This window comes from Thalassophryne amazonica, chromosome 16 (assembly GCF_902500255.1).
Source record: "Thalassophryne amazonica chromosome 16, fThaAma1.1, whole genome shotgun sequence".
Classification (NCBI taxonomy): Eukaryota; Metazoa; Chordata; class Actinopteri; order Batrachoidiformes; family Batrachoididae; genus Thalassophryne; species Thalassophryne amazonica.
This window is the reverse complement of record NC_047118.1, coordinates 80,978,126-81,001,160: the sequence shown is the minus strand read 5'-3', so window position 1 is coordinate 81,001,160 and position 23,035 is coordinate 80,978,126. Positions and strand designations below refer to the sequence as shown.

General features: G+C 40.4%; 1 protein-coding gene across 2 annotated transcripts in view; it reads left to right on the top strand.

Moving 5' to 3' along the window:
• The first annotated feature begins 1,587 nt into the window (after positions 1-1,587).
• pigq (phosphatidylinositol glycan anchor biosynthesis, class Q) overlaps positions 1,588-23,035 on the top strand; it is a 43,567-nt gene continuing 22,119 nt past the window's right edge. Inside the window, exons 1-9 of one of the 2 annotated variants that reach the window (XM_034190622.1) lie at positions 1,588-1,715; positions 3,879-4,067; positions 5,514-5,700; positions 6,199-6,374; positions 7,051-7,247; positions 7,457-7,588; positions 11,917-12,037; positions 13,084-13,210; positions 19,666-19,819. In XM_034190622.1, the coding sequence (XP_034046513.1) occupies positions 3,915-4,067; positions 5,514-5,700; positions 6,199-6,374; positions 7,051-7,247; positions 7,457-7,588; positions 11,917-12,037; positions 13,084-13,210; positions 19,666-19,819 (1,247 nt within the window). In that variant the 5' untranslated portion in view covers positions 1,588-1,715; positions 3,879-3,914. Of the gene's footprint in view, positions 1,716-3,878; positions 4,068-5,513; positions 5,701-6,198; positions 6,375-7,050; positions 7,248-7,456; positions 7,593-11,916; positions 12,038-13,083; positions 13,211-19,665; positions 19,820-23,035 lie in introns of both variants that reach the window. The other variant, XM_034190621.1, reaches the window with a different exon arrangement.

Here is a 23,035-nt window from a genome sequence, read left to right as displayed (position 1 = left end):
TTTAGTTTGTTCAATTGCTTGTGGTCTCTGAAAATATCAGAGCCACGTATTAAAATGTTTGTAACTTCAAATATTTTTAAACCCTTTGAGTTAAAGCTGGAATTTATCACTTAATTAATTAACTAATTTTATTTATATAGCGCCAAATCATTCAATCAATCAACTTTTTTCTTATATAGCGCCAAATCACAACAAAGTTGCTTCAAGGCGCATCACACAAGTATAGTCTAACCTTACCAACCCCTAGAGCAAGCAAACAGGAGACAGTAGTGAGAAAAACTCTCTCTGATGATTTGGGGAAGAAACCTCATGTTATGTGCAGACGCAGGTTGAGGAGTGGACCAACGTCTGACCGAACCCAGCGCTAAATAACCAGAAAGCGGTTCCACAAACAAAACGATTTTATTTCCCCTCCAGTGCAATAATTAGTGTACTACATAAATATTTGGTTTGTCTGGCGGAGTGCAGGACGGCGCACTCTCCAATGCCCAAAAGGATCGAAGCCTCGGCGCTTCTGGACTCAGATTCACCGCCAAACACCCCCCAGGTGGACACGACAAACTGACTCTATGAAGGATGGAAAAGGTGAGGTAAGTCAACAGAGCTACAGCAAATATCTTTCAGAGGCACTCACTATCAGCAACACATTCAGGTCTGAATTTAAGCTTTATGTAAATGAGCAGCTTCTCACAACAGGTGGAGGATCATCAGTCCGTACGCCACGGCAGTGAGAAGCAAACTGCACAATTCTCATCAGTGTTCAAATATACTGCGTAACAAAATGCCAAATTACTATTAACGATCATTCAGACAATAATCACCTCTGATGTGTGCTGACAGCATGTGTCCCTCACCCGTCCTCCTTCACAGCCACGATGTGTCAAACCCTGGCGCGGTCCTCAGCGTCTCACAAACAAACGTCACAAGGTCAAAAACAAAAACATCCAGCCAAACCCCCCAACACACAACACCTCAAGCAGACCAGACTCAAAGGGGCGACCCTCTGCTTGGGCCATGCTACAGACACAGTTGACAATATGAATATACAGGAAATTTTGGGAGTCCATGGTGGTGTCCAGGGCGGGAGGCTGGCTGGGGAGTGGGGGGGGGGGGGGGGGGGGGGGGTGTCACTATAAACACATCATGTTTTTGTTTGTGTCTTTGCATGTTTTCTTTTCAGCTCCGTTGTTGTGTACTGAGAGAAAATTTGAAAAACAAAACAAAAAAAACTCTGTCCTCTGTCCCAATGCTTATGGCCCTGACTGTATGCGGAGACAGAGGACAAACACATACAGCAGGACACAGAAACTGAACCATAAAGAGACATAAAGGTGAGACAGCAGGGTGTTAACTGAGGTTTTTCTGGGTTCCAGTTGCTACAGCAACATGGACCCAGAGAGGAATGGAAAAACAGGCAATCTATATCTCAAAGAAAATTCTGCAGCTGCTCCTCTGGACAGAACAAAGAGAGGAAAAAGCAGGAAAAACAGTCCTCTCTGCAAGATGAAATTCCGACTACTTACACTGAGGGGCAGCAAGGTGCTGCAGGGCACCCAACCTGCAGAAATATGTGAGGCAGAAGAAGAAGAAGTAGGGCGGTATGTTGACTGTCAACAAACAACATGGCGGCGCTGTAGGACCCAATGACTGTGCGGACAGCTGCAAGATAAATGTTTTTATTTTATAAACGTTCATCTTTGTGTACAGTTTAACAGGTATGTCGTGTTCCCTCTTCAGGCACACGCTTAGCTTTAACTTTGAATATATTTGTCGCAACTGAGCTTCACAAACGTCATCTAACAGGGTTATGCGTCTAAATGTATAAACTTTCTTTTTAAATTTTGTTACATTTGTGTGTGTGTGTGTGTTAGTTGTTGTTGCTTTTTCATTCATTCATAAATTTGTAGCGAACTGTGTTCCAGCTGACCTACTTTGACATTGATGTTTCTGTCTGTAAAATCAATCAGATTGTTTCCCTGCAAACAAATTCAGTCAAATGTCCTGTTAATACTCTGACTGTAATTCACACACAGTCAAATGTCCTGTTAATACTCTGACTGTAATTCACACACAGTCAAATGTCCTGTTAATACTCTGACTGTAATTCACACACAGTTAGTCAAATGTCCTGTTAATACTCTGACTGTAATTCACACACAGTCAAATGTCCTGTTAATACTCTGACTGTAATTCACACACAGTCAAATGTCCTGTTAATACTCTGACTGTAATTCACACACAGTTAGTCAAATGTCCTGTTAATACTCTGACTGTAATTCACACACAGTTAGTCAAATGTCCTGTTAATACTCTGACTGTAATTCACACTAGCTGTAATAAACTCTGACTGTAATTCACACACAGTTAGTCAAATGTCCTGTTAATACTCTGACTGTAATTCACACACAGTTAGTCAAATGTCCTGTTAATACTCTGACTGTAATTCACACACAGTTAGTCAAATGTCCTGTTAATACTCTGACTGTAATTCACACACAGTTAGTCAAATGTCCTGTTAATACTCTGACTGTAATTCACACACAGTTAGTCAAATGTCCTGTTAATACTCTGACTGTAATTCACACACAGTTAGTCAAATGTCCTGTTAATACTCTGACTGTAATTCACACACAGTTAGTCAAATGTCCTGTTAATACTCTGACTGTAATTCACACACAGTTAGTCAAATGTCCTGTTAATACTCTGACTGTAATTCACACACAGTTAGTCAAATGTCCTGTTAATACTCTGACTGTAATTCACACACAGTTAGTCAAATGTCCTGTTAATACTCTGACTGTAATTCACACACAGTTAGTCAAATGTCCTGTTAATACTCTGACTGTAATTCACACACAGTTAGTCAAATGTCCTGTTAATACTCTGACTGTAATTCACACAGTTAGTCAAATGTCCTGTTAATACTCTGACTGTAATTCACACACAGTCAAATGTCCTGTTAATACTCTGACTGTAATTCACACACAGTTAGTCAAATGTCCTGTTAATACTCTGACTGTAATTCACACACAGTTAGTCAAATGTCCTGTTAATACTCTGACTGTAATTCACACACAGTCAAATGTCCTGTTAATACTCTGACTGTAATTCACACAGTCAGTCAAATGTCCGGTTAATACTCTTACTGTAATTCACACAGTCAGTCAGATGTCCTGTTAATACTCTTACTGTAATTCACACAAAGTCAGTCAGATGTCTGGTTAATACTCTGGCTGTAATTCACACAAACTCAGTCAAATGTCTGGTTAATACGCTGGCTGTAATTCACATAAAGTCAGTCAAATGTCCCATTAATACTCTGGCTGTAATTCACACAAAGTCAGTCAAATTTGCTTTTAGTACTCTGACTGTAATTTACACAAAATCAGTCAAATGTCCCGTTAATACTCTGGCTGTAATTCACACAAAGTCAGTCAAATGTCCCATTAATACTCTGGCTGTAATTCACACAAAGTCAGTCAAATTTGCTTTTAGTACTCTGACTGTAATTTACCCAAAATCAGTCAAATGTCCCGTTAATACTCTGGCTGTAATTCACACAAAGTCAGTCGAATTTGCTTTTAGTACTCTGACTGTAATTCACACAAAGTCAGTCAAATGTCCCATTAATACTCTGGCTGTAATTCACACAAAGTCAGTCAAATGTCCTGTTAATACTCTGGCTGTAATTCACACAAAGTCAGTCAAATGTCCGGTTAATACTCTGACTGTAATTCACACAAAGTCAGTCAAATGTCCCATTAATGCTCTGACTACAGTGCATACTCTGTCCAAATGCACATGGATCTGACGTGTATAAGAGCGATTCTTTTGGCTCCTCACATCTAAAATTTGAGTTCTTGCTGAATCTTTCTCAGATTAGCAGAGCTGTAACATCTTCAGCAGTGGACAACATGGTGCTGAAGATCTTCTTCCCGCAGTGCTGTAACAGGGCTGACAGTGGGCTGCTGGTGGGCCGCTGGATCAGCGGCCATGAGTCGGCTGTGGTGTTGGCAGTGATCCACTATCCCTTCATCCCCGGACAGGTCAAGCAGTACCTTCAGCAGGTCAGTGCAGATATGTGTCTCTGTGTGTGTGGTCTGGATTAGGATTATTTCAGTGTTCCCAGCACATGTTGGCCTTGTATTACAGTTGAATTACAGTTACCATTATATGACACCTTTATTGCCAGTTTTCTTCAGACAAATCAGGGGTTGGATACATGAACATTTCCAAGTCACTGAATATGTCTTGAACTTTATTTACATTAATTATGAATACATACAAACAGTATGACACTCTATGGTAAATCTGTGTGGAGCAGACAGTTCTCAAAAACTGAGTGACTGTGCAAGAAGAAGAATGAGGAAAGCCACCAAGACACCCAAACAACCCAGAGGAAGTTAGAGGCTTCTGTGGCTATGATTGCAGAAATTGTGCACAGTGCATGTTTTGCATTTTGTATCCCCACTTACACAGGTGAAGTGGTTTAGAGGAGGATTTTCTTTCACCAAAGCGTCAAATCTAGGCTTGGATTTCAGATGTACCTTCTGGCAAATTGTAGCTGACCTTTCAAGTCTTCATTTTAAGACAATCCTATGACTGTGGTCAGTAGCACCGGCGCTCCGCACCTGCCTCACCAGTCCTGTTCACCCTGTACACATCTGACTTTGCCTACAACTCAGTCATGTCACATGCAGAAGTTTTCGTTTAAACCACTACTATGGGCTCTATTAAGGATGGGCAGGAGGAGGACTACAGGAGCCCAGTAAAATTGATCAATTCCACTCAGATCCTTGGTGATCAGATGAAAAACTGTTGAGTACAGAAGGGGAAGCTTGAACATTTTACTTATCTTGGCTTTTCCTGCAGATTCAGCCTTATATCTTGTCTAAAGATATTGGCATTCACCTATTTGGCTTGGCTATGGGCAAGATGGCGCCGTTGTATGTGGCCTGCCGTCGGCACTCGCTTCTTTTAGTGTCGTTTTTATTGTTTTTACACTTTGTTACATGGAATGTGTCACCGCTCCTGGTGTATGATTGCCAGACTCTTATCAGCGTTCGGGCTTCACTGGAGAATGTTGATTGATTGATTGATTGACTAAAATCCAGCCCATGTTCTTCTAAGATACCACCATATATATTTAGAATGGCACTAGGGTTATGGTATGATGGCGCACCTCCATTGTGCCATTTTTTTGCCTAGAGCCCTGGAACAATTGGTATAATGCTTCTTACATATGGTCTGTGCTCACAAATCAAGGCCCAAAATGTCCCAGGCACCAAAACAGGACACCGGAACTTTCAGGTCCCCTGCTTGTCCAAACTTAGTTTTTTCTGTGTTTGTACCTGGTGTGTTTTGTTGTACTAAATGGTTTACTGCCAGAGTATATAACTCTTCATGAAATGAGATTCTTGATATTGAATTGAAAGGTGTCAGCAGGACATCAGCTGCCGGTGAGAGTGTCTGTTGGTTTGTTCATTCCTGCCTTCATCACTTTCCTCACTCAGATTCAGACCCAGAGCAAGGTCCCACTGTCCATCTTGGGCTCATGGAGTTTACCAAAAGAAGACCAAGAGGGTATGGAGAGCTTCCTCAGAGACCTCAGCACCTTCTTCCCCCAGCAGCGCTGGCTCCAGATCAGCCGCCGTGTGGATAAAAAAGGCTTTGACTGCCAGGTTCTAAACCAGGAACAGAGTAAGACAACAATTCTGCGGTTGACCTCTAGTTGTACACTAAGTTTGGAGATGATTTGGTATAAGCTCTGACTGGAACAGAACAACATAGAGATGTAAATGGGCTGCATTTATATAGCGCTTTTCATCTGGATCAGAAGCTGCACATGGAAAACTGAGATGGAAACCGAGGAGCCTTGGTTCAAAACCCAGCCAGGCCGGAAAATTGCTAAGGGCCCTTGGGCAAACTCCTTAATCCCTAAGTTTTTCCCAGTGTGTAGTGAGCGCATTGCATGGCATCACTCTGACATCGGTGTGTGAGTCTGCCTGTGTGAATGGGTAAATGTGAGGCATCATTGTAAAGCCCTTTGAGCTTCTGATGCAGGTGGAAAAGTCCATTTAACATTTTAGTGCTAATTTACAGCTGGGGGAACTAAGTCCAAGGATGCAGACAGGTAGGTTGTATGACAAAAAGTTAACCCGTGTAATTACCAAGATGATGCTTCTTTGGTGGTTACAGGTGGGAGATGTCCTGAGCCAGGGCCCAGAGACAAAGATGAGGATGGTGATGATGTGGAACAGCAAGAGAAGAAGGTGGTCTTCATCCATTATGAGCAGAGGAAGGTGATGCTGTCACATCTCCACCCCAACAGAGTTCCGGGTTCCGAGACTGACCCTCCGTCTGATCTCATACAGGTGAAGTCACACAGCTGACAGTTTGAAAGTCCAAAAAGCTCTCCACACATCCCGAAATGTTGCTCCCTTTAAATATCAAAGTACTATAAAGTAACTTTATTTGTTGCAAACTCAGCACACCTCACCATCATCTGAGCTGGTTTGTGTGTCTTTGGTGGTTTGTCTGTCTGTTCACTGTCGACTCTCCCACAGTGGATCCACATAGTGTCAATTGTGATGTCAGTAAGGACTTTTTTCCTCTGTTCAGTTTGCAGTAAAACAGGAAAATTAAGAAGGTTCCCTTGGTCAAAGTCCTTAATCTACAAGATACTCGCAGTGTGCAGTTGAGGGCCATCCATAGCAGCATACTGACATCAAGGGGAGTGTATGGGTCAATGTGAAGCATCATTGCAAAGTGCTTTGAGTGTCTGTACTCAACGGAAAAAGTACAATAGAAGTGCAGTACATTTACCATGATGTTGAATGGTATGTTCCAGCTTTCACCTCATGAAATATTCGTACCATTGAACTCAGAAACATTCATTATTTGTATAATGTATTGAGCTTTGCGTGTCTCAGGAAGGAAAGAACAATAATTTTCAATCAGAACTTCAGCTGACTGTGGGCACTGAGTAAAAATTCCAGCATGTTGCATAGCTGAAGTCTGAGTGCAGTGAAGAGTTCTGTGTCGGCTCAGATGTTCCAGACGGTGTCCCACAGCGAGCCTCTGTACCTCCTGGACAGATATGACGACGGGCCGCTGAAGACGACTCACTGGCAGTCTGACGGCCGCGAGGCCAGCATCATCGTGGAGCTGCTGAAACAGGCTTCTGTGCCGCTCTGCGTCCTCATCAGCTGGCTGCTTTCTGTGTGGACGTGGTTCTGTAACTGCCGGTGAGAAGAGTCGCTATGGCAACACAGAGCTCTGATGTTTATTCTGTTTCAAACGCAAGCGACAAACAACTCAGTCTTGACGTTTTAGTTCTTACTTTTTGTTTGGTTAATGCTCTGTGCCTCTTCCCATTAGCATTGGATAACTTTCTTCATCACTTTTTTGTCTCCGCTTGTCTCACATGGTTCCACCTTCCCTGCTGTTGTTCCAGGATCTTCAGTCTTTACCCGCTGCGCTTTCTGTCCAGTAAACTGTCCACATGCGTCCAGCTCTCTTACAGAACCAAACACATGAGGACGCTGAGCTCATGCAAACCTCCCGCTGGACAAACACACTTCATGAGGCAAGTAGCCAGTAACAGCAGCTCACCTGCATCCTCTGTAGTCCTCTGGTTATGTCAGGTCTAGGATCATGTGTCGCTGCACAGAAACATTTAGAAACACAAGCAATCTGAGTTTTCTGATGTCCACCAAGGGTTGAGGAGGACTGAAAATAAAAGATATATGATTCACATCGTGACCCAGACTTTACCTGGACACAAATTCCTCAACACAATGCAGTAACTGTATACACCTTAAAATCCTATGAAGTGAAATCTTGAGCCAGAATCTGGATCTGGATCACCTCCAAAATTCAGTGGAGTCTTCCATGCTGTAACATCTACTGTATCTGTGGTGAGAATCTGTGAAGTAGTTTCGACATAATCCTTCAAAGCCTATATAAAGTGAAATCTTGATCCAGAATCTGGTTCCGGATCATCTCCAAAATTTAATGGATTCTTCCTGACCTAATGTCTGTATGTGGTAAAACTTTTGTCAAAATCTGTGCAGTAGTTTTGAGGTAATCCTGCTAACAGACTGACAAATAAATAAACGCCAATGATTTTATTACGTCTTCGGCGGATGTAAAAAGAAGAGCACAGTATAACACAATCTTGACAACATGAACAATATCTTTTATATAAAATTAACACGAACAACAAAAATAACAATACTAGTAATCAGTAAATGAAATAAAAGCAGAATCTCCGCTTGTAGTCCACTGTACCCAAAATAATGTGCGTCAATTAATATTTATTTGACTCATATATTAATTCACACAGTGATTCAATTAAATATTTAAATTGTGTACATTGTTTTGGCTGTAGTGGAAAGTATGTGGCAATGCTGCATTTATTTTATTTATTTATTTATTTTTGGCCATTTGTGATCACAAAATGTGACTCCAAACTTTGACCCCTGCATCGCACTGTGTCGTCTCTTTGTTTGGGTTCTGGATGTTAATTTTCCGAGCCTCACCTCCTGCCTTCTGTCCATCAGGATGTTAGCGATCCACTGACAGGCTGAGCTGGGTCCATTTGGAGTGGGGAATTTCAGGGATGATGGTGTTGAACGCAGAACTGAAGTCCGCAAACAAGATCCTAGCATATCTTGCTGTAGAGTCAAGGCATTCTAGGATGTGACTCAAGCCTGTGTTGACCACATCCTCAACTGATGTGTTTGCCTGCATAGGATCCAACAGGGGTCGTGTGATGACCTTCAGGAGGCTCAACACCAGTCTTTTAGGATGTCAGAGCAACAGGCCTGTAGTCATTTAGTCCTGAGATGCAGGATTTATTGGGAACTGGGATGATTGTGGAGTATTTGAAGCAGGAAGGGACTTCACACAGCTTCAGTGATGTGTTGAAGATCTGGGTGAAGATGGGGCCCAGCTGCTCAGCACAGATTTTCAGGTTGGGCGGTGGCACACCATCTGGTCCTGGAGCTTTCCTAGTCTTTTGTCTCCTGGTTAGCTGATACACCTCCTCTGCACAGATTCTAAGTGCCAGTGGGTGATTGATGGCCAGGTACATGCCAGGTCTGAATGGGGCTTCTCAAACCTACACTAGAAGACATTCAACTCATATGGCAGTTGACAGTCTCAAAGACTGATATTACCCCCGTACCAGATTTGTATGTTCGGTATCTGCACATGGTTAAAAAAGAGGGAGTTTGTCTGGTACTGAGTTTACCCTTTCTGTGTGCGGACCAAAGTCAAGTTTACAGACGGGTTATTTTTCTTCATAAATTGAAACCAGCTCTCAGTCCTTTCCTCTATAACAGAAAGGACTGAGAGGATGAGACCAGTGAAAACTCTGTGAGTGCTGTAGTTTATTTACAGACTAAAACCATCATGTTCATGAGCTGATTCCAACAGTGTGCTTAAATGTTTTAGGGTTTCTTTCATGAAAAACACTTACAACTTGGTATATACTCTTCATGTGGACAAAGACAAGTACCTCTGCTTGTAAAATTAAATGTAGAGCAAAATGTGTGAATGTATGCTTTAAAGCATGCATGTACGTGAGAGTGAAAATATATGTTTGAGAAAGGAGAATTTTTGGCCAATGCACCTGTGTGCTGGAGCAGGCACATGGTTGCTTGAGTGTTAAGGACCCCAGTAGCTGAGAAGGCCAAGTGGATGCCCACCTTAAACCTGGCTGTGGCAGATAGATGGATATTTTAGAGATGTGGGAATGGACAGATTTTCTACCTGTGTGGTTGCCACCCAGGACCCAAGGTGGTTCTGCATTGTCATGGATGTGGCAGAGTGCATGCTCCCAGACCTGACTTGTCTGGATATGAAAGTAGACGGCATGTATGTGAGAGTGAAAATGTATGTGTGCAAAAGGAGATTGTATGTATCATGAAAATTCAGTAAGGTATATCTTATATATTATATTCCAGTTCTAAGGTGGAACTATGCTAATATAATAAGGTATATCTAAAAAGGAAGAGTAAAATAGAAGAGTAGAAAAGAGTAGAGTAGAGCCACTTAGGTGCCTGGTCTTGAGAACCAGGGATGGTAGGTTGAAAAGCTTTTTTATCCCATGGGAACTCTCCCTACCCACCCAAGCAGCTCAAGAAAAATTATATACGAGTATAATAAGACATAAGAAAGATAAGACATCATATATATAAAACTATATTTAAATACTAAGGGTAATAAACAACATATACAATAAATATGGTACTATAAAATATACAGGAGTAGGTATTGAAACCTAAATATTAATACAGGAGAAGATTTGGTCATTGTCATGGTATTTTATTATAGAAACAGAGGCTATGATGTAATGTGTATTGTTATCTATATAAAGTAACTCTGCTAGCATACTGTAGGAAAATAAAAAGCATAATCTATATGCTATCAAATGGAAACCTAAGAACTAAGGTACTATGTGAGAGAGGCAGAATGAATTATGGGTCATGCGGTGACTCATGTCTTTGTGCTGTTATGTAATTGGTAGAATGCATCCAAAGTGTTTTATTTTTTTAAAGGCAGTCTATAACTTGATAAGTGGTTGATTTAATGAAGTACATTTTTTTGGTTTATATCCAAGTAGGAATCTTCAAAAATTCTATGACAGTGACAAAGAAAAAAAATTTACACGATATACTGGGAAAATGTGTACAAACATTTGACCAGTAGTGTGTATGCAATATAATACACTGTATTGTTATGACTATTGTAGGGTGTTTTGCACCGTGCCCTATGTGTCATTTGACTGCTTATCAGTCAGTCGTGACTCACGCAGTATAAATAAACAAGTTGATACTGAACTTCTTTGCTGAGCAATATGAATTAGGTTGAATATCAGAAATAGCAGGACTGTTGCAGCTCCGCGCTTGCAGTAGTTAACTAAAGCATCGTGCTCATAGAGCGCAATCCTCCACCAACACTACTTTCCAATTCCACAAATTTTTACCTTGAAAAAAAAAAAATTTCAAGGTCAAAGTCCTGTTAGAAGTGAGTTTTCATAAGCTAAAATATAATACAGAATATAGATCAAAAGCGCTTTTCAATGTTAAAAGCAAATCTCTGCTAAATCTGCAATATGGATCAGATGCGGATCAAACTTAGTCTATTTATTGAGAGTACCAGTTTGCACCTCATTGTCACAAATGAGAGTGATTGAGGCACTTTTGATTAAGACATAATGCAAACAAAATGGGCATTTCAATATTAAATTCAAATGTGCACAAAATTCACAATCCGGATCAAATCCAGATCAAACTTTGTCAGTGATAGAGTGTCAGTCTGCACCTCACTTTCAAATATGGCACATTTGATTAAGACATAATGTAAAATATACATTAAATGGGCTTTTCAAGGTTAAATTTACATGGTCACAAAATCTGTAATCCGGATCAGACTCGGTCAGTTGATAAAGGATACCATCCTACATAATGCTGTTAAATATGAAAGAGGTTTGATCTTTTTTGACAAGAGTTATGAATTTTTGAAAATTCATTCAATGTTAAAGATTGGGATTTTTCCAAGATTTTTCCTGGCTTTGTCCTTTGACCTGTGGTCTTGAAAATTTAATCACATCTTGCCTCTCAGTGTATGAATCCTCAGTAAAAATTTCATAATGATATATGAAACATTGTGGGTTCCAGGTTGTTCACAAACAGACAAACAAGCAAACACAAATGGGGCGACAACATAACCTCCTCCAACTTTGTTGGCAGAGGTAACTAGTTTGTGGGCAAATGCATCACATTACCATAGTAGCATCAGGTTAGTTTTTTTAATTTAGTGAGTCAGAAAATAATTTGTGCAGAATACGAACTCATTACTGTGCATGACCAGATACTGTTTTGTCCTTATTACCTCTGATATGTGTAGGAAGGAGAATATTTTTGTGTCGTTCCTGGTTGATGTGGCTCTTGGCGTGCTGCTTATGTCCTGGCTCTACAGAGAAAACCACATCTCCATGCTGGCCAACACACTGGTACCAGCAGCTGACGTAAGTCTATCTAGATGTGATTTATATGTCCAAATTACCCAAATGCTAGGACATTCTTTAGGGGTTGCACGTGCATACTTTTTCATATTGCAACAAGCCTGGAGTTTTCCGCTGAGGTTGCTGTTATTGCACAGTTTGATCATCTCTGTCCACATGTGAAATATACATAAAGTTCACTTGCTGATTGTCTGTCGTGGTATGGGTGTGACCCAAACATCATTTTTTTTACTTTTTGAGAGATTATTTTAAATGCAAAAAAAGTTTGTTTGCTATGTTGAAGCCAGTCAAACACAGCTAGATGGCAATCAAAACTGAAATTTTATTGGCTCTTTCTCAGTGCTGATGTTTCTTTGATATTGCCTGAAACCTTCGTTAGTAATTGGGGGCACAGGAGCAACATTGCCACATGGGCAACTTTTCCCAGTTTGGTATGACCGTAGTTAGCGATAAAATGTAGCACGTAGGTTTCATAAATCACTGCAACTAATTTAAACAGTCAATATGCAGTTATTTTAATAAAGTGGAAAAAGTTTATACTTTACTTCTATCTCAGTACACTGGAAAGGCTCGAGGCTAGTATATGTTGTAAAAATGTAGCTTATTAAAATCAAACACAACCTGAACAATTAACATGTTGAGTTTATCACAATAGTTCTAAGTGATTTCAGTTGTGATGTAAAAGCTGTTTTTCTTTGCTTTCTTGTGACACACCGGAGTCACATGACACACCTCTTGGTTACATGCTCCAGTGTTTTTGCACATTTGAAATTACACAAAACGTGACACATGATACTGTGACAATCTACTATCATGTTTATTACATCTGGTTGTAAATACCAGGAATTAAACGCTGACATTCTGAATCGTCTTCTCCTGTTCATCTTTGTCTTAATTGTTCCACCAAAACAACTGAATGAGCCATGTTGTTCAACTACATTTTGTGTAGACTGCATGTTGTTCTATCGTGTCGCCACAGAAAATTATCTTTGAATTGTTAATTGTGTGCATTGTAATCTTTTTAATAAAGCTGTTAGTTTCTTCTACAGCATGTGGCCAAAGAGCTGGAGGACCTGCTGCAGTGGCTGATGGGAGCTCCTGCAGGGCTGAAAATGAACCGGGCTCTGGACCAGGTTCTGGGCAGATTCTTTCTGTACCATATCCACCTGTGGATCAGTGAGTCCTCACTACTTAAATCAGTCACATCATGAACACTGCAATTTCATCAAAAGTGACAAAAGCACAAGTCAAAGTAAAAAATTAAGTCCATTTTCAAGCTTTTCCTCACTTGTGTGTCCATTTGTGTGCAGTGGTGGGCACAGATAACCAAAAAATTAACTTCGATAACAGATAATCAGATAACTGAAAAGTTATCTTCAATAAAGATAAAACAATAAACCACCCAAAAAATGTATCAGAAGTTACAGATAACCGATAACAGATAAATTCCAATATTACCTCTGACACATCTACAACTACTAGTAAAACAAATTTAATAACTTATAATAATATTAAAAATAACAACAGACCCCAACAATGAGACCACACTTTACTTTCAACATTTGGCCCCTGCTAGAAGCTCTTGTTTACTACAGCGCTCCCAGCACAGAGGCACCCCAAGAACAGCCATAAAGCCAACTCTCTATCAGTTACAGTGCTCCAGTCAGGCGCAGGTCTTGAAAAATAAAGTCATGCTGACTCATGGTTTTGATTATACATAACATTAGTACCGATAGAATAACTCCATTAATGTCAATTATGTCATTTGTACAAAGTTAAAATATAACATATATCTTTTAATGTTGAATAATGCACTAATTCTGAGGTTTTGTAACAAACAGACAGATTGCAAAGGATTCTGGGTAAAAGTGCCTCTGCTAAACACTGGCTGAGTCTCTCTTTTTTGAGCGAGGCAGAGGGGAAGGCGAAGGGCTACAAATCCCTCCGTTTGGAGGGGTAGGAGGAGCTTACTGCAAAACAAACATGGCGCCGAAAGAGCCGCATAAATGAAGCGGCTTTCATTACAAATTACGCTGTTTAGAAAGTTATAACTTGCCAAAAAACTTTACAGGCAGTTGTCTAAAGAACAAAGGACAAAGATTAATCGGAAGATAATTGGTCCGATAATGGTTTTTAAAGTTATCTAAAAAGAAAAATCCGATAAAGAAAACATTATCTTCGATAATTATCTGTTATCGGATTATCGGAAGTGTGCCTACAACTGTTTGTGTGTGTGTATGAGCAAAGTAACACAGCAGGGCTCCTGCGGGGTCTAAAAAAGTCTTAAAAATCTTAAATTCAGAAACTAAAATTTTAGGTCTTTAAATGTCTTAAAAACACCCACATTTTCACCGCAGGTCTAAAATTTAATTTACTCAAGTCTTAAAAAATTACATTCGCTCCGTCCATTCCGAGAAGTGTCTGTAGAACAGAAAAATGAAACGCTTTCTAACGCGTCGTGACGTCAGACGCATCGCTTCGGAAGCGGCAAGGGGGCGGAGATTGCGGCCACATCACACTCTGGCTGTTTCACAACCTGAAAAAAGTTCAGCGATCGCCATCTTGAATTTGCGGTGCCTGAACCACAAAAAAGCTTTAAAAACAGCAGTAGAATGATTCTGCCATCACCCTGCTGGGAGAAGCTTTTTTTCAGCTACTTTTCGGAGGGACATCGACTGAGGGAGGACTGACGACTTGGTGGGATATCGATCGAACTGCGACAGCGGGCCGACCCGCATGGAGAAGCCGGCCTTCAGGCATCATCACTGGGCAGGCAGCCGGCGGGATGGAGCAGACCCCCTCAGTCCAAAATCTCCCAGTTTTTGGATATATGTGAAGTCCCAGTTTGCCCAACGGAGTTTACTTCTGCAGCTTTATCGAGGTGAGAATAATGTAAAAATAAAACGTGACGTTTGCTGAACTGCTGTAAAGGTTTAATGATCGGCTAACGTTAGCTTAGCCTTTTAGCACAGTTGATCTGAGTGAACGCTTTAATTTCTAAATGGTTCAGTCTTTTTTATTTTTACCAAATAAAGCTACAGCTTTTTTCAGACACCACAAAAGCTCAACTTTAAATAACTTATTTTTTCGGGCGTTTTTTCTGTCGTTTTTTTCTCGTTTTTTCCCTTTTTTATATATAAACTGTTTAGTGTTTCTTTATATTTAAAAGAATATTTTTATTTGTCCCAATCAGGAACATTTGCTGTGCAGACAACCAAACTTCCATTGATGAGCTGAACACCACGAAGTCCAGTCGAAAGAAAACATCTCTGCTTTTCAGCAACACCACCAGAGTTCAAAACTGCAGAAGAGACCTTCATCTGGTCCCATGAATCCAGCAGAACATCACCTGTTTCTAAATAAAAGGCTCTTTGAACAGCAACTATTTCATTATTTTTTAAAACGCTGTTTCATTTTATATTTTAACAATAAATGAACGGATCATTAAAAATGTCCACAAATCAAAGTCAAAAGACATTTGCACAAGTAGAAGCTCTCCACTTATTGTGCTCAAATTCATATTTTAGAAATGACTCTGTCCTGATAACAACATTAAAGGCAATTACATATTTTGACGAAATTACAAGTTTAAATGACTATAAAAAAAATTCATCATGAGGTTTATGTGACAGAAATCCTACTTTACAATCACACTGCAGTCATTGTTAAATTATTTCCTGTTGCATTTTTATAATAAACATTTGTATTTATTTAGTGTCTTTTTCTGGTTGAAATGAGGTATAAATAATCTACCAGACTTTAAAAAATGTACAAGTTTCCATGTTATTTTATTTGTCTAAAAATAAATGTCCAAGGTTCCTTATGTTAAACAAGAAATTATCTAATCTGAACTAACAGGTGGTTTTAGTTTACAGATGAAAGGTTTGTAAAGAACCATTTATTGATTTATTTACCTATTTTAATTACAAGTGTTCTAAACTTTTTTTTTAACAGTAATCAGAAATTTTGAGGTAACAACATTTCCAATGATTTTTCTTCAGAAAACTGCTCTATAAATGAGCAGTCCTGTCACACGTTAATGTTTTGTACAGATCAGTCGTTTCCACTGATCTATTTTGTAGAGATCAGTAATTTCTGAAGAGCTGGCTCAAAGATGGCACAGCTGCTTTTGAAGTCGAATGCTCTGAGAAGAGCACACAAAGACAAAGTCGCTGAAGTGAAAGCCCTTGAGGCTGAGATTAGCGCAAAAGGAGAGGAGCTGAGATATATGGTTGTATAGCGCCTTTTGAAAATTTAACTTTTTTCCAGTTGGTCAGTGTTGTTTATCGTATTGTATATGTTGTGTATTATCACTCAATCTTGTTTTCTGCTTTCGGTGTACTTTGACATGTTTGAAAGCAATACAAAATGACATGGTTTTGAGAATCAAATGTGATTGTCCTTTTTTTTGGGGGGGGGGGGGGGGGGGGGTCTTGAGGTTGGTCTTAAATTTTTCTCATAATGGTCTAAAAAGGTCTAAAAAAGGTCTAAAATTTAACTTGGTGATTCCTGCAAGAACCCTGCACAGGGATTTGATCCGATATGGGCTAAACTTGGTGAAATTAAGAGTCAGCCAAGGACAAAGTTAGAATTAGTTAAAAGTCAAGATCACAATGTTGGCCCATTGCTTGGTAATTGCAGATGCATCTGTTATTATTCATTAATTTTCTGTACCTGCTTATTCCAATAAAGGATAAGATGGTTCCATTTTGGACAGAATTCATCAATGTCAAAGCTTCACAGAACCATATAATTTGGTATCACAGATTTGCAAAGAGTTTGGGCTCTGTCAGGATGATCTATGGTGCACGTTCTAAATATTAAAGCACATAGTGCACATGCATTTTGAGTGTGTCCTATTCACTTATTGTTAGCACGGTGGTTAGTGCTGTTGCCTCACAGCAAGAAAGCCGTGTGGAGTTTGCATGTTGTCTCCGTGTGCATGTGGGTTCACTCCACATGCACACAGGGACAAACTGGTAAATTGCCTGTATTTGTATAGTGCTCCGAATCAGAAGCTCAAAGTGCTTTACATATATGGCTCACATTCACTCATTTACACACACACTGACACCAGTGTCAGGGTGTTGCCATGTAAGGTGCTCAACTACACTCCAAGAGCAATTTGGAGATTAATTATGTTGCCCAATGTCCTTTGGGGCCCTGTCACATTTAGCACGAATGAAGCAGTAATCAGCCAAAATGGGAAAACAGCCAAAATTCCAGGCGCATTTGTGAGGGACACACATTCGTACAGCCATGACAAATGCCGTACGGATACACAGAATGTGTTTCAAAGCCGCCTCAAATGATTCGCACACATTCGGAATGCAGCAGCTCCCGAATGTAGGTCGACTACCCAGAGTGCATGTCGAATGCAGACACAACACGAAACATGACAAAATAAAAACAAAATAAAATAGAAAAGACAAAAAATAAAAAGAACACACGTGGTTCTCCTCAGAAATTTTTAGTATAGCGGTGCTGTTGCTGTTGTTATCACCTGAGGCGGCACGCGCTGCGAGTCATTTTGACTGGTTTTAGATGCACTGAAAGCAAGAATAATAGACAAAAAAAAATGACACTTATGTTGTAATATCTGTGTAAGTTAATAAAATAACATTGAAAAGTTTAAAAACACATTAATGTTTGATGGACATAACATTTGCTCTCCTCTTCAAAAATGACACTGTACCTTTAATCCAATCAGACAGGCAGAGTTTTTCTGTCATGTTGGAAGTTTAGTTTTTCTTCTTAACATTTCTGAGTGGGATTGCATACTTTTTAAAAACAATATAACCCCTAATTGTCTTGTTTGAACAAGAGCTAAACCTGGACTGATGAAAAAAAAATACTTCTGTAAGAAGTAAAGAAGTAAATCTGCTCTTTTAAAGATGAAACCGTGGATGAAAAACTTTCTGAATCAGTTTTTCACACTTTACTGTTTCACTGAGGCTGTGTGGTGAAGATAATTGTTGATTAAAATTGCTTTGCTGCTTTTTTACAGCTGTTCACACTGATCCCCCCCCCCTCTGAGGGAGACAGGAGGAGCCCCCCTCTCTCTGTGAGGGAACGAGAGACTCGTCACTCTCATGCCGTGGTTTATTTGAGCAAACTTTCGAAACATGAAGGCTTTCATCTGTAAAATAAAGCCTTAATGTGTCACTAGCTATGCAGGCAGAAGGAGATCTTTTTATTGGAAGATTTTGACTTTTTCACTCTCTGAGCTGCAGCGCTGTGGCTCTGCTCGGCTCGGCTGGCTGCCGGCGCTGGAGAGGTGAACAGGCAGCAGTCCATTCAGCACAAACAGCCTGGCTGGATTAAAAAATATCTGAGAGCAGGGCACAGTATAATGGCATACGTCGTTGTTCCATTGACTGGGGAGAACCCTGATACAGCACGAAACCCCATATCACTGGCAGAATGCAGCAGGAATATGCAGAATGCACCTCCAATGCCATACAAGCCACTCTAGGACTGGGTGGAAGGCAAGCAAGGGGAGGGGTGTGGCAGAGCAAGTGCTGTGGTCTGCACTTCTGAAGACATGCTGTGTCCCACTGCTGGATGTGGAATGACATCCAACCCATTAACTGATTACATGTCAGTTAATGGGTTGAGTATCCCCCCCCCCATTGCATGCTCTCTCTCTCTCTCTCTCTCTCTCTCTGTAAATCAGCTGTTTAGGGGAGGGGCATGGCAGAGCAAGTACTGTGGTCCGCATTGCTGAAGACCTGCCGTGTAGCACTGCTGAATGTCGAATGACATCCAAACCATGAACTGAAAATATGTCAGTTCATGGTTTGGATGTCTTCTCCCCCGTTGCACGTGCTGCCTCTCTCTCTCTCTCTCTCTCTCTCTCTCTCTCTCTCTCTCTCTCTCTCTCTCTCTCTCTCTCTCTCTCTGAACATCAGCTGTATAGCGGACAGCTGGACACCCTGCTGACCAGACAGGTTCATGTACGAGCGGTAAAGCGATCAGATGATATGTGTGCACACACACGCACAGCAGGTGATCAGAAGATCCAACCTGACACATGTGCAGCGCTTCAATCAGCTGTTATGAGCACATAAGCGTGCTGCAGTGCAATCAGCTGTTCTGACCACACACACGCACACCGGGGCGTGTGGATGGTCCAACCTCACGCAGCTGTTATAGCGGCCAGACTGAAAGGTGCAGGAGGGGTGCAGGATGCCATGAGATCACTGGAGGATTTCTCCAGATTGTGGTTCGACTGCACCTTGACTGCCGATCGATTGTTTTCCAATATGAGCGCAACACAAGTGTAGAGTGCATGTGCTCTGACCGTGGGAATGTGCTGATTGCTGTAAGAATGCTGTACGAGGAGTTCGAATGCAGCTCGAATTTGCCCAAATGTGGTTCGACTCGTCATTCGTACAGCATTTGGGCTCATTCGTGCTCTAGTGTGACGGGGGTATCAGGGATTTTCCAATCTGATGGAGATTTGAACCAACTTGATCTTGTTTAACTTTTTGCTGTTCTGATGGATGTTGAATTTTTTTTATTGTTTGCTTGATGCTTTATTATGTTGTGCACTTTAAATGTTTCTCCTTAAAGTGTTATATTAATTAACAAATTAATTATAATAATCATAATGATGTATTTGTGTCCAGGCTACATCCACCTGATGAGTCCTTTTATTGAGGGGATCCTCTGGTATGGTGGCCTGTCGGCCTGCCTGGGTCTGACCTTTGCCCTTTCGCTGCTCTCTGACATGATCGCTCTTCTCACCTTCCACATCTACTGCTTCTACGTTTATGGAGCCAGGTGAGGCTTCGGCATCCTCAGCTATTTTTAGAGGTGCGCTGTGATTCAGACCGTTAGGCTAAATTAGTAATAATGGATAAATAAACGGCACTTCATTTATTATTCTTTAATTTGCAGACATTTTAAAGATCATAGAATAAAGTATAAAGTACAACAACCCACCTCAGCTGCCCAACAGTTTCTTTGGCCGTCGTGAAGTTTTACTGCAAACAACAGGATTTCCTACTGAGTAGACGTCATCCAGTCTGAGTGGAGAGGATTTCTGGTGATCTGCACCAGGACCTGGGTTCTCCTGCAAAGACACCACCATCACCAAACACCTGTCCTGCAACCTCATAAGCTATTCCCAGGTGTCTCTTGGGAAACACCTGGGAATAGCTCTCAGAGAGAATTGGACGTCTCTGTGAGGTACAGTACGATAAACCTGAACACTGTGGTCTCAGTCTGACATTTGAGGAGAAAAAAAGAACTGAGTAAATAATGGATTTGCTCAGAAGACAGCTTGGCTGATTCGCCTGAGGTGCGAAATAAAATATTACCACATCTTATGATATATTTATGCTCAAGCAGTTCACAAACTCTGAGCAAGTGCCTTTTTATGTTCTGATTATTTTGAGAATTTCTGTTCGTGGATTTTATTCCATCTATGAGCTGGTACCAAAGTACCTCGCTCCTGTTGTGGGTCTGTTGTTCTACACACAGAGATTTGCTGTGGAGATGTTTTGTGATAATTGTCTGTGGACACACTGAGACAATAATTCCATCACCACTGAATTTGGAGTTCATAAGCTTCTTTTGAAAGCCACTGTTTTGAAGCTGTTGTCATTCTGTAAGAACAGTGTTATTGTAATGTATAAGTGTATAAGTATAAGACTTATAAGTGTATAAGACTTATGTGTATAAGACTTACACTGCACTTATACAGCTGTATAAGTGCAGTGTAAGTCCTACAAGAACCTTTGTACTGGTTCTTCTCTTCCACGATGTGCTGTTTCACGTAAAACAGACACGTATTTGTGCAGGGTTTACTGTCAGGAACAATTTGATGTCTCTCAGCAACTTCCAACATCCTCACAAATCTGTGGCTGACTTTTTTTTCTTCTTCCATTTCTTCTTCAGCACAGCCCAAATGTTCACACTCAGTCACTGAAGCACATTCAAACCACGTCCGTGAGGGTTTAGGGCAGTCCTTCTGTTGAATCCTCACATGCACGAGTGCTCGCACTCAGACTTCCCGTAAGTCAGCTTTTCTGCAGACTTTGCCTGAGGAAATTACCCACAGTTCATAGTGTTATGATATAAAGCACAGAGATACCTGGGAAAGCTCAGAAGCATAAAACAATGTAAACAACAGGGAAAAAAACAAATAAATGCTGACACTGGGTGTGTAGTACGCCTAAACCTACAAATAAATATTAATGACGTAAGGTAGTACCTTAAAAGCACATTAAATTAGTATATGCTATATTACATAAGGTTTATTCATCAATTAGTTATGTATTTTAAATTCTTACTCGTTGAAGTTGTGGCGATCCCTAACGAGCAGCCGAAAGAAAAAGACGACGACTTATTGAAGCTGTTTTGACAAAAAAGAGGAGAATTCATTATTTATTAATTAGCTGTTGTCCACTCTGTTTGTCAAGAGCTGAGAACGTGTTCAGATCAGGCAGTCAGCCCCTCAAACAGTTTGGCCATGAAGAAAGTAAAAAAAAAAAAACCCAAAATCAACAAACAGTCAAATTAAAGGTCACATGCCCAAAATTAGGCATACTACCAGGACTTCTATATTTTAAATGCATTCATGTCAAGCATGACATTTATGTAATGGTATTAATACACTCAACTAGCGTGTTGCCCGTGGGGATTCACGGGCTCTAGATTGGGTAGTATTCATAAATCAAGTAGCTGACATTTTTCAAGGCTGGTAATAAATTAAGCAAAGCTTGTAGAGGTACTGGTCTTATAATTACAATATCATGAAAAAGTTGACTTATTTCAGTAATTCCATTCAAAAAGTGAAACTTGTATAAAGTATACATTCATTCCACACAGACTGATATATTTCAAGTGTTTATTTCTGTTAATTTTGATGATTATAACAGCGACTGGGGAAATATCAGCTTTTCCCAGTCGCATGCACACACGCAGAGTTTTTTGTTTTTTCTGCATTCTGCTGCAAGCAGGTGCTTTTAATTTTTGCACACGCAGAGAGACGGTGGCAGAAGACATCAAAAGCATTACTGTCTTTACTCATGTTAACGGTAACATGAGACTGAACTAAACTGACTAAACCAATTGAACTACAAATCACAATAAATTAATAACACAAACAACACTGTTAAACTAACATGAACCACAATAACAACATTTAAAACCCCAAAACCCAGAACTCCGATGGTGCATTGTGGCCCAGCGTCTATTGTTTACTGGTTAGCTATAATTGTTAATTTTCGCAGTGTCATCCTTGACCAAAATACATAAGCATACCAAACAGCAAATGTCAGCTCACCGCGGTGTCAGTGTGATTGAAGCCATACGCATGCATGCTCACACACAGAGGCCACTTGGCTATTATAATATAGATGAGTTTCATAAAAAATAATAACCAGATTTATGTATTTATCATAAATAAATCCAGATTGTTCCAAAATCATATTTAACTGTCAAATATAGACAGATATGCCTCACATTAAATTTACTGGTTAGCTTTGTAGGTGGATGAAAATGTTCTAAGTCGGCCAAAATATTTCTTTGAGTAAACGACTTTGGGATTCAGCCTCCGTCTCCTTGTTCTTGTCCTTTCTCCTTCTGTCTTGTTCTTATTGTATACCTTCTTTATCATCAGCTTCTGCATCTTCTGCTCTAGTGGCCACGTCTGTTTAACCCAGATCCAGCAGCCGTCGCTCATTTCTAGGAAACTTGTGGAAGGCCTCTGTGCTGCTTTACAGTTTGCACTGCCACATTTTCACATCTTAGTGTCTGTATCTCATCATTTATGGTAAATGCATTGATATAGTGCTTTTTCCATGTGCATCAGAAGCTCAAAGCACTTTAAAATTACACCTTACGTTCACCCAGTCACACAGACACACTCACACACCGATCTCAGGGTGCTGCCATGCAAGGTGCTCACGACACACCAGAACTCCAACTAGGGGATTAAGGATCTTGCCCAAGGACCAGAGGATCCTCGGTTTTGAACTCTGCTTAACCACT